At 59.2% G+C, this 12,007-nt stretch overlaps 1 protein-coding gene and 1 long non-coding RNA gene across 2 annotated transcripts; one reads left to right on the forward strand and one right to left on the reverse strand.

Moving 5' to 3' along the window:
* Positions 1-436: 436 nt before the first annotated feature.
* On the reverse strand, positions 437-6,155 carry LOC307198352. Its single transcript, XR_013831616.1, has 4 exons — positions 5,830-6,155; positions 5,193-5,272; positions 3,797-3,926; positions 437-1,377 (listed from the first exon to the last, which is right to left on the reverse strand). It is a non-coding gene; the product is annotated as an uncharacterized lncRNA (long non-coding RNA).
* A 4,420-nt stretch (positions 6,156-10,575) lies between these two features.
* Positions 10,576-11,549, forward strand: BHLHE23 (basic helix-loop-helix family member e23; the record flags this gene model as incomplete). Its single annotated transcript, XM_079945784.1, has 1 exon — positions 10,576-11,549. Exon 1 carries the CDS (start codon positions 10,827-10,829, stop codon positions 11,547-11,549), a length of 723 nt encoding a protein of 240 aa, XP_079801910.1. The 5' UTR covers positions 10,576-10,826.
* Positions 11,550-12,007: the final 458 nt, after the last annotated feature.

The raw sequence follows: 12,007 nt of genomic DNA on the forward strand, positions 1-12,007 counted from the left end.
TGCACCCTCCCAGCCGGGGTTTCAAGCCCAGGGCGCCCCTGATCCCGCTCTGTAGCCAGAGAGAGGCCAGTACAAGCTCGGGCTCTGCCCCTGAGGGCCGTGTGACCCGGGCCACGCCGACCCTGCTGTAGAGCAGGAGGAAAGAGGGCGCTGGCGCCTGGCAAGGAGCACAGTGTCGGCAGAACCTGCCCCTCCGCTGTTCAATAAACATCAAAGCCTCAGAAGCCCTGGGTTCCAGGTGACGGGGAGAAGAAGACCCCGAGAACCCAAGGTCAATCCAGAGACGAGAAATACAGCCGACGCACAGAGACGGAATGGACACGGGGAGAAGAAGACCCCGAGAACCCAAGGTCAATCCAGAGATGAGAAATACAGCCGACGCAAAGAGACAGAATGGACACGGGGAGAAGAAGACCCCGAGAACCCAAGGTCAATCCAGAGACGAGAAATACAGCCGACGCACAGAGACGGAATGGACACGGGGAGAAGAAGACCCCGAGAACCCAAGGTCAATCCAGAGATGAGAAATACAGCCGACGCACAGAAACAGAATGGACACGGGGAGAAGAAGACCCCGAGAACCCAAGGTCAATCCAGAGATGAGAAATACAGCCGACGCAAAGAGACGGAATGGACACGGGGAGAAGAAGACCCCCGAGAACCCAAGGTCAATCCAGAGATGAGAAATACAGCCGACGCGCAGAGACGGAATGGACACGGGGAGAAGAAGACCTCTGAAAACCCAAAGTCAATCCAGAGATGAAAAATACAACTGAGGCAAAGAGACAGGATGGACAGAAGTAACAGATGAGACTTTGCAAGAAAACAAGTCAATTTGAAGACAGCAATATTAATACCCAAAAGGAAGCCCGCAGAAGAAAAAAATATCAAAAAAAAAAAGAGCAGAATGTCAGCGGCATGGGGGCAATATTAGGGTGGGTGGTGGAGGGACAGAAAAGTGGACCCTAAAGTGTGATGGTCAATTTTCCAAATCTGTTGGAAATCCAGAGATTGAAGAAGCTTGCCGAACCCCAAGCCGAATAAACGTAAGAAACCACCACAAGCCTAACAAAACCGTCAAACACCAGTGAGGAAGGAAACTCTTAAGCCATCAAAGAAAACAGACAAATGACATAGAGACGGACAGGCGTCTGAGTTAGAGCAGGATTCCCGGGGAACCACACAGGTTAGAAGACTCGGAGGTGACGTACTGCAAGTGCTGACAGAAGGAGGAAATGGATCCAGCTAACCGCTCCGTCCAGTGAAAACATCCTCGCGACGAAGCTCCTCTAAACCGACGCACGAAAAGTCAGCCCCAGGGCACGCACAGGACACAGGAGAGTTCTTCAGGCAGAAGGAGGGTGACGTCGGATGGGTCTACACAAAAGAGAGTGGGCCAGATGTGGGAAAGACGTGGATCAATAGAAAAACTGTTACAATCATTTTTGATTTTTCAAAGGTAATGGACGGTTGAAGGCAAAAATATTAATCACGCGCTGTGGGGATTATAACCTCTGTAGATGGGTAAAATGCACGACAGGCGTAGCACAAAGGCTGAGGGTGGTAAGTGTGTACAGTCGTGCATACATGACGGGCACACGGCTGGTCAAAGACCGCGGGGCCGTTTGGAGACTTGCGTCCTACACCTGCCGGGTGTGAAGGATCAACCCCTGAGGATGTGAAACGCGGAGGAGAATCTCAGAAGCCAACAGTAAAGGTAGAAAGGGAATCACCTGAGAACTCAATCCAAAGTGACGCAGGAAAAGAGGGGAAGAAGAAACAAGAAGAGACGGGACAGACAGCCAGCAAAACTTGTAGGAGAGGCGGATTTTCAAAAGCGAAAAGCATTGAAGAGAAAAAGACGTAAATAAACACAGAGACCCCGAAAGCGCCTCAGTACATGGAAAACAGGCCATTCAACACCATCGAGACAAACTGCGCTGGGCTTCATCAGGTGAAGCCCTGCCCGCAGAGGACCCCGGGGGACACCCGCCAAACTCCACAGATGATGGGGCTCACGGGCCAGAGCTGGATGGACACACGGACAGACAGACTTTCCTCAGCACCGCCGACTGGCAACGGCCCACGTCCAGGCATCCACACGGGGTCTAATGCGAATATGGCAGCCAGGACACAGCCCGCGGCCACGAGTCACCCACGCAGCTGTGGGCAGGGAGCTCAGACCGACGGAGACGCAGGACTGCGTGTCTGGGGGGGGGGCGTCCGATGCCAGGACAGCGCCCAGGGCACACACGCCCCAGGACGTCATGACCACTAGCCCAGTGTCGGGTCCCTGCACCTGGACACGCACCACGCGTCAGGGCTCAGAAGTGGTGCGTCCAGGCTGAGGGGCAAGGAGAGGGGGACCCCCAGGGTGGGAGACCGACCTCCACAGTCTCTCCAGGCGACCTCTCGGCCTCACTACCCCACTTTGCGGAAGGGGAAATGGCTGGCCTCCCACTCAGGAGGCCCGTGGAAGAGCAGGGCCTGCTGGACGGCCAGCTCCACACGGCGGTCATCCCAGCGGGGCTGACCTGCCGGAGTGCGCGGGGCGGGTGGCGCACATGGGACCCTCCCCAGACTCGCCTAAGCCCACAGCGCCCGAGAAGCAGGTGCCACAGCTGGGCCTCGGTTTACCCATTTTACAGGTGAGGACAGAGTTGGGGGTCCAGGGTGGGCTGCCAGCAGCCTGGCTCCGGGACCTGGGCCCTGAGCACCGTCCATCTGTGCCTGACGCTGACTCCAGACCCTCCCTGGGGCTGGACCCACCTCCCTTCCGGCACCAGGCAAGCATTACACAAACACCCGCCCCCAGCCCGCTCCACTGCCCTCCCAGCTCAGTGGTGCCCAGACCTGCTGCTGGTGTCCGCAGCACCCCCTCCAGAGCTCACCCTGACCCGAGGCTGCTGCCTCCAGAGCAGGACGGTGGGGCTGGGGGTCAGAGGTGGGGACAGCAGGCACCCGTCCCCCCCTTCTGAGCCACTGTGCAGAGCCCAGCACTGGCCGCCCTCCTGGCTACACCCCCATTACTCCAGAGGGTCCAGGGCCTGAGGTCTGGCCCAAGGGCACCCAAGGCCACACTCGGACACCAGCATCCTGCTGCCCCCAAGCCTCCCCCGGACTCGGCCACGCAAACCCCGGGCCTTGCTGCCCCCTGGAGGCCAGGAGGCAGATGGCCCCTAAGGGGCGGCCCTCCTCCGCCTTCCCCAAGTCAGAGGAGCTGGGTGGGGGCAGGGGTCTTGCCCTGGGCACCCAAGCTGTCCCCTAGCCGGCACCACGAGACCTCCCCTGGGCAGCCCCCCTGCCCACGCAGAGCCCGCCACTCACACCCACACCTATTAAGTGCTCAGCAGGGGCTCAGGGCCCCTCGGGGGACCTCAGGGAGGCCCGGGCGGGTGGGCGAGGCTCAGCACAGCTAAGCTGGCGGACAGGGGGCGGGGAGGGACACGGGCCTGCGGGAGGCCTCTGCATTTCGTTTATTTCCCATCAGGGGTCCTGGCCTGTGACTTTCTTCTCTCCTGTCCTTGTCTGGCTTTGGTACCAGAGCAATGCTGGCCTCGTAAAGTGAGTTTGGAAGTGTTCCTTCCTCTTCAAGTTTTTGTAAGATTTTGAGAAGTCGTGTTAATTCCTCTTTAAATGTTTGGTAAAATTCACCAGAGAAACCATGGGCCTGGGCTCTTCCGTGTTGGGAGGGTTTTAATTACTGATTCAATCTCCTTACTGGTGACTGGTTTGCTCAGAGTTTCTGTTTGTTCATAATTCAGTGCCGGCAGGTTGCGTGTCTCTTGGAACTTACCGATTTCTTCAGATTTGTGCAACGCACGGTGTCTTGTCCACAGCAGCCCCTCCCGGTCCTCCGTGCTCCTGTGGCACCAGCTAGAAAGCACGCAGATGTTTATAGCAACTTCACTCACAAGTGCCAACCGCTAACAGAAGAAACAGACGATATTTGTAAGTGTGTGGACATGGTTAACAATGCACTCAATACATTTGATCACATTAATTTGTTTAATATTTATTTATTTTGGCCGTGCCGGGTCTTAGTTGAGGCACGCGGGATCTTCATTGTGGCACGCAGGATTTTTTAGTTGCGACATATGGGATCTAGTTCCCCAACCAGGGACCGAACCCAGGCCCCCTGCGTTGGGAGCGCGGAGTCTTAACCACTGTGCCACCAGGGAAACCCCAAGCAAATTAATTTATAAAGAACACCACACTCCCCAAAAAAGTTCACAAAAATTGAGCAGATAAGTCACAGAGGCTTGGGGTGAGGGAGAAACAGGTGGGGAACAGGAGATTTTTGGGGCCATGAAACTATTCTGTATGGTGGACGCATGTCATTATACCTTTGTAAAAACCTGTAGAGTACAACACAAAGGGTGAACCATAACGTAGACTATGGATTTTAGGTAATAATGATGTATCTGTTGGTTCATCAGTTGTAACAAACGTAGCAACCAGTGCAAGATGTTAATAATAAGGGACACTGAGGGTGGGGTGGGGGAAGGGGTGTGTGGGAACTGTGTACTTTCCCATCCATTCTTCTGTAAACTTTAAAACTACTCTTTAGGGACTTCCCTGGGGGTCCAGTGGGTAAGACTCTGAGCTCCCAATGCAGGGGGCCCGGGTTCGATCCCTGGTCGGGGAACTAGATCCCACATGCATGCCGCAACTAAGAGTCCACATGCCACAACTAAGACCCGGCGCAGCCTAAATAAATAAATAAATCTACTCTTTTAAAAAAAGTGTATAAAAATCTTTGATTGACCATACGCTGAGTCTAAACCAAGTTTGAACAAAGAAAATAAGTAACCGTATTAATGTCTTTGGGGAACAAATTTTTCAGATGAATCTTAACGTGCCCAGTAGAAGGGCTTTATGGGTGGTGTCAGTTTTTCCTCGCCATCTGTCAATTTTTGTCTGATATATTCAATAGCACAGTAAAAGACTTTATCACGGCTCTTTCAGCATCTATCAGACAAATACACACACACACACAAAGAATTTGAACAACACAGTATGCTTGATTGAATATATATATATAAAATTTCAACTATGCCCAATAAAATTCCCATCCCCTATTATATATGAGCCATGTTCACTGACCACGATGAGATAAGATTAGAAATCAACAAGAAAGCGAAATCAAAAAGTATTTCTACATCTGGATATCTCACCCGAGATTTACTTACAAAATGTAGACTAGCTTTCCTGTGAGAAAATCTTCTAACAGACGCTGCTTCAGAGGAATTCAAAGGCTCCGGGTCTGAACCTGGAGAAGCAGGCAGTGTTCATGAACCTGGACTGAATGTCACGAGGCTTTTGGCCAAGCTTGTCGCTCCTAATAAACCATGGTGGAGGCGTATCTTGTCCAGCTGGGGGAGGGCGTCAGGAGGGCTTCCGGGAAGAGAGGTGCGTTCAGCCCTGGGGAATGGGCAGGGGTGTTCCAGGTGCGCAGATGGCCAAAGTCAAAGTACAGAAACCAGAAACATCCCACATCACTGGCGCCAGCGTAGCCCACCTGGCTGGTGCCGGGGGCAACACGGGACGTGGCTCACGCGTGGGGATGGGCAGGACCTAGAATGCCCCAAGGAGCAGGGCTCTATCCTGCCGGTGACTGGGAGCTCCCAGGCATCTTAAGTGGAAGGAGATCAGGTCAGCCGGGAATCTATGTACTGATGGAGAAAAGGGGGCAGAGAACACGCAAGGAAGGGCAGAGCTGAAGCCACCTGCGTCAGAACCCCGGGGGCCCCCTGCTTCCTCCCCGAGTTTTCGCGCGGACTCAGCAGCTCTCTTTTTATTACTCCAGGTCAACGCTGTGCCACTAACCAAGGCGTGTTTGGGGAGGTAAATTCAGGCTGACGCGTTCTGGGCATCCCCCCTGCACGCCCGGCAGGGCCACCTCTGAGGCGATCTGAAGGTCCAGTTGGTGGGACGTGATCTGAGTCTTGAGCAACTCCCGGGAGACGGTCAGTACCAGGGGACTGTCTCCTCTATACCCCACGCAGAGGCCACAAGCCCGCAGCTCATAGGGCGTTAAAACCTCCTCTCCTGCGATGTGGATGGACCTGGGAAACACGCTCAGTGAGAGAAGCCAGTCACAAAAGGCCACAGAGCGTATGAGTCCATTTACACGAAACGTCCAGAGCAGGCAAATCCATAGAGACAGAAAGCACGTTGCTGGTTGCCATGGGCTTCATCTGCAAAGGGAGGAACGGGAGTGATAGGTAATGGATACGAGTCTTTTGGGGATGACGAACGTGCCCTGGAATAGACTGTCATGATGGACACTGTGAATGACACTGTGAATAAACTAAAAACCTTGAATCTTAAACTTGAAGTGGGGGGAAGTGTATAGTACGCAAATTATATCTCAGTAAAGCTGGGTTTTTTTTAAAAATTTCTTTTCATCACCCTGGACTAACCTGGCACGGTGTCCGCTAGTGGGGTGGGGGGAATAAGGGAGGGGGGAGGGAGGGCTTTGTAAACTGTCAAGTCCTGTCAAAATGCAGGAGGTGGTGGTTTTGTGGGGTTTCTAAAAACAACTTGAACAAAAACAGGTTCTTGTAAGTGGATTGGGGGCCATCTTTACCTTCCCCCCAGGGGGACATGGAGACTGCAGACGGTCAGAGGCCAGAGCTGCCAACCAGAGGTTCTGAGGCGCAGCTCGGGGGACTTAAAGGACAATTACCAAGTGCTACCCAGAGGCACTTGGTGAGAGGTACACGGAGACACAAGCCCCTAAAATGAGCCTCGGGACTGGCGCTCCATCACCAGAGACCCATGGAAGCAATGGGGGCAGGGGCGGAGTCTCAGCTGAGACGCAGGACCAAGGCTGCCCCAAAGGAGCCTCCGTTGAGCCTCTTCCCTGCCTGGCGAGGCCCGAGGCTGTCTTGGCTGCCCCAACCTGCTGCCCTCGGCCTCCCCCCGGAGACCTCCCCCCGGAGACCTCCCCCCGGAGGAACGTCCACACCAAACGGCAAAGAGCCGTGACCGCGTTTAGCCTTCTGCGCTTAGGAAATAGCGCAGAAAAAAAATCACAACCCAAAAGCAAGTGTGGGGCTGCAAAACAAAACCAATAAAAACACGAAGAGGTTTGAAATCAATATTCCTGGGGTGTCTTCCAGCCCAGGAACGGCCATGGGGCTTCTTAACGTTAAAGCAAGCTGCTTGTCAGTGACGACTGCAATGAAACTGTTGAAACATCAGAAATTATACAAGGAATGAGGAATACCCTCTGAACAGGTGGCGGGAAGTTGAGCGGGGTTCTCATGCCCAGGTGTGGAAAGCGGCATCTTCCACCCCAAGGCTGGCGTGGCCCCCAAAGAGGCCAGTGGGTCTGCGTCCAGCAGCCATGCTTGGGTGCCTTGTCTTTTACCTGATTCTGGTGAAGCGCTGGCCTCTGGAGCCCCCGCCTCCGAATTCAGGGAGGGGGGCTTCTCGCTGTGCCCCGCTCTCCCCGTTGTGGACAGGAGGTGAGGCTTGTGTGGACAGGGTCCGGGAGGGCCTGAGAACGAGTATTAACCAGCAGGGCCAGCGGGTGGAGCGCAATCTCCCAGGTGGCCAGCAGGTGGCAGCGTCTGACCAAAAACCATGCCTCTCCCGGCGCTTTCAAGATTTGCGGCCGAGCATCGCCCGGATTGGGCCCTCCGGGGAGGCTGCTTGAGGGTCTGGGACCCCAGAGGAAGGCCCGCGCCCCCCACCCCGCCTCCAGCCCTTCTCTGAGCTGCTGAAGTTCAGAAACTGGCCCAGAGCCCTCGCTTCCTGGACTGGAGTGTAGACATCCCAAAGGCCAGGCTGGACCCCAGACTGACACTGTCAGACCCCTCTGGCCCGGGCCCAACGTCGGATTTAATTTAATCTCCCAGCGATGCTGACCTGCAGCCACAGCAGGGGCTCTACTCCAGCCCCTCTTCTGAAAGCCAATATCCTGGGTGCCTGTGGCTTCAATTACTGAATGCTCTGACGACGTTTCCATGTCCCCGTGAGGGCCTGCCAGACACCCCTTGGGTGGTTCAAACGCCCTCACACTCAATCTGTCCACAGCACACCCGCCCCCTCAACCCTCCCGCCCTCCAGCCCTGAGTCCCAGAGGTAGGAGGTCATTGGCCCCCATCAGGCCACACCGCTCGTGTCGGCCGCGGGGGTAACAGTGGAGCTGGCCCACCTCTCTCCACGTCCCCTGTCACCTCTGGCAGCTCTGCCAGGCCTGGAGGGACAGCCAGGAGGAAGTGCCCCATACCCCCTGACCACAGCGGGAGCAGTGATCTGCAGAAAACGCTTCCTTGAGCTCCTACGGTGGCGGCCTCAGCCCTCCCAGCAAAGACCGAACTCCCCACCAGACTGGCCGCCCCTTGGTCTCTGGGCCCCACCCTGGCCCCCTGCTGCCCCCTCCAATGTGCCACGCCCCTTCCAACAGCCTGTAAGCCCCCTGCCCCCCAGGGTGCTCCCCCACCCCAGGTGCTTGGCCTGACACCCACTCACCCTTCAGACCATGGCCCAAACACCATGGCGGCCTGTCCATGCTGAGCTGTCCCCACCGCCCTGCCCGTGCCTGACCTCAGCCCAGAAGGCAGTGCAGGGGCTCCTTGGAGAGCCCCCCCAGACCCTTCTTGTCCCTGAGCCCACCTTCAGCCCCAGACGGGACAGGCCCCCCTCCCCTCATCCATCCGCAGGGCCCAGAGCACAGCGACTCTGGTGTTTCCCGCGACTGATGACCCACGTGTTTGTGCCTGTCTCCTCCCACCCAGCATGGAAGCCCTTGAGAGCCAGGATCCCCATCACTGCTGGATTTCCAGAACCTTCCAGAGCGCACACAGCTCTCAGCCATTCGCTGCATAAGAGCACCTGCACCTGCTCACGTTCCCCGAGCACTCGACAACACCGAGATCATCTCTGTTACTCCTCTCCCTGGGAAACCTGGAGAACAGAGAGGTTAAGCTACTCTGTCAAGGTCACACAGCAGGGCCTGGTGAGTGGTTCCCAGGCAGTACTGAGCTGGAGGCCAGGGGGACACCATCTCTTGACTGAGTGGGAAGCAACCACCACCCGCCAACTCCAGAAGACCTCCAGGCACCTTCTCACCTGGAGAAAGTCTGGGGTCCTTCATCTCTCATTGGAAAGATTGAAAAGGTGAGCCCCGCGGCTGGCAGGATTCCCCCAGATGGGGCTCAATCCGCGAGGAGGCGGCACCTCTGGAAACTCCGCCGAAGCCCTGCAGCCAGTGTGCGCTCCCTGCACTTAGAATGTGGAGAAAGGTCAGGTGGCGCTGCGCTGGCCGTGCACAAAACCAGGACCCAGGTTTGAAAAAGGAACCAGGCTGCTCTCAGCTTCCTACCCTCCCGGGGTTTTTCAACCTGTATTAGAAACTCCATCATTACCCCACCCCTCCCAAACCTTCCGACAGGTCTGGCCTGAATCCTTGCCCCCAACCTCCCAGCCACGGGGACTCTCCTGGCTGGCAGCCCCAGCTCGGCCAGCGCGTCACCCTGAGGCGAGCTGCGCCCAAGGACCAGCCCCCACACCCTCCCCGGCCCAGGCTGGCGGGGAAATTGCGGAACCGGGCATCGTGCATCCCGGGGCCCCGCAGGTGCTCAGGCGACACCCCTGGTCTGACGTCCCCCTGGGGGCACCACAGCCGTCCCTGGAGGGGTTTCTTGGATGAGACTCAGGCCAGGACAGAGGACCCGCCCCCGCCCCAGCCTCTCGCCGGCGCAGCCCCCATCTGCTTTCTGCAGCAGAGCTGCCATGCTCCCCAACTTCATGGTGGAGCCCTCGCCCCCGCCCCCAAGTAGAAAACTGAGAAAATTCCTCCTCTATGGTAGGGCAAACCATGGAAAAAACCTTTCACTGGAAATAGCAGAGAATTGAAACAAGGTTTTGCCTAAACAAGAGGTTTTTGTCCTTAAGTCTCCGATCCCCGCCTCAAATCACTAAGACTTCAGGGAGCGTCCAGGACGCACTTGTCCCCGGAAACGGCGCGGCGGGGACTGGACACCCACGAGAGGGCCAGCTGTGGGGAAGGCCCAGCCCAGCCGGGCCTCGGGGCGTTCGGAGCGCGCCCTTTTCCCCGCGGGTTACCCAGCTGTGAGGCCGCTCCTGGAGGGCGCCCACCGAGCGCCCCGGGCGTGCGCTCCGCACCTCCTCCGGCCTCGGCGGGTCAGGCGTCCGCGGTGGGCTGCGCGCTCCCTGCTCCGATACCTGCCTGCGCGGCGCCGGAGGTGGCTCCTGCAAATGGTACCGAAGACGAGGACAAGGCGGCCTGAGGCGGGTGCCCACGAGCGACGGGGGCGCACAGTGACGGCAACCCCCGGGGGTGGCAGGAGGCAGAAGCTCGAGACGCCGGGAAGCAGGAACAGCTCTCCCGGGTCCCGCGGCTTCCACAGCCGTCTCCAACCAGACCTCCAGCTCCTTCCATCCCGGCGGCGCCCCACCCCTGACCATCGGTCTGCGCCGCCGGTGGAGCTGGGCTCCGGGAAGAGGCGGTCACCAAGTTCCCTCTGATTGGACGGCCGCGAAGTCCCAGAGGGCGCCTCCGCACCTTAAAGCAGGAACGGGAGAGGAGAAGGTAGAGCCCTCCGCAGCCCAGCCCTGCGCGCGGCAGCGAGAGGTGGGGAGGAGGGGGTCGGGGGGAGAGGACAGAGACGAGAGAGGGGGAGGCGACCAGGAGGCGGGGCTGGGGCGGGACCCAGAGGCCCCGGCGCGGGGAGGCCCCGGGACCGACCGACCGACCGACTGCCGGACGGAAGCGCCAGCCGGGAGCGGTACCCAGGCTGCGGCAGCGGCCAACGCGCGCGCGGACCCCGGGGCGGCTCGGGCCGGGCCGCATGAGCGCCTGCCTGCCCGGCGAGCCCTCGGGCCCCGGAGGCGCGGCCATGGCCGAGCTCAAGTCGCTGTCGGGGGACGCGTACCTGGCGCTGAGCCACGGCTACGCGGCGGCGGCTGTGGGCCTCGCCTATGGGGCGGCCCGGGGGCCCGAGGCGGCCCGCGGCTACGGCGCGCCGGGCCCGGGCGGCGACCTCCCCGTGGCGTCCGCTCCCCGAGCTCCGGCCGCGGCGGCCGAGAGCAGCGGCGAGCAGAGCGGCGACGAGGATGACGCCTTCGAGCAGCGGCGGCGACGGCGCGGGCCCGGGGGCGCGGCGGACGGGCGGCGGCGGCCCCGGGAGCAGCGCTCGCTGCGGCTGAGCATCAATGCGCGGGAGCGGCGGCGCATGCACGACCTCAACGACGCGCTGGACGGGCTGCGCGCCGTCATCCCCTACGCGCACAGCCCGTCGGTGCGCAAGCTCTCCAAGATTGCCACGCTGCTGCTCGCCAAGAACTACATCCTCATGCAGGCACAGGCCCTGGATGAGATGCGGCGCCTCGTGGCCTACCTCAACCAGGGCCAGGGCTTGGCCGCTCCGGTGGCCGCCGCGCCCCTGACGCCCTTTGGCCAGGCTGCCGTGTACCCCTTCTCCGCCGGCGCCGCGCTGCCCTGCCCAGACAAGTGCGCCGCCTTCTCCGGGACGCCCTCGGCGCTTTGCAAACACTGTAACGGGAAGCCGTAAGGGCCCCGGGCCGCCCCTTCCTTCCGAACGCGTCCTTCATTTTACCTTGACCCCATGACTGTGTCACCCTGCCCCCACCGGACCCCGCCCACGGGGAGAAGGCGGCCAGGCCTCGCTTCCAGCCCTTGCGTGCTGAACATTTGGGCCCGCGGGAAGCGCAAAGCCCATCCGGGCGCGGGATTGAACCGGACAGCGGGGCGCTGGAATCCATGCCCTGGAGCCCGCAGCGCCCAACGGGCACCCTCCCGACGCCCCAGCCCTCGACTCTGGGGACGGGACGGGGGTGACCAAACGTGCTTTTCCGGGCGCCGCCGCTCAGCCTCAAAAAGAAAACCAGGATGGTCGCGACCCCCGGGCAGGTGGTCCTCCCCTGAGCCACCCGGGGGTTGGCGGAGCGCGGGACACAGCGTAGCCCACCTTGGCGGGTCGTGGCCCTCGCTTTGGAGCGCGTCTTTGGC

The sequence above is a fragment of the Stenella coeruleoalba genome (genome assembly GCF_951394435.1).
Source record: "Stenella coeruleoalba genome assembly, chromosome: 15".
NCBI classification, from domain to species: Eukaryota; Metazoa; Chordata; class Mammalia; order Artiodactyla; family Delphinidae; genus Stenella; species Stenella coeruleoalba.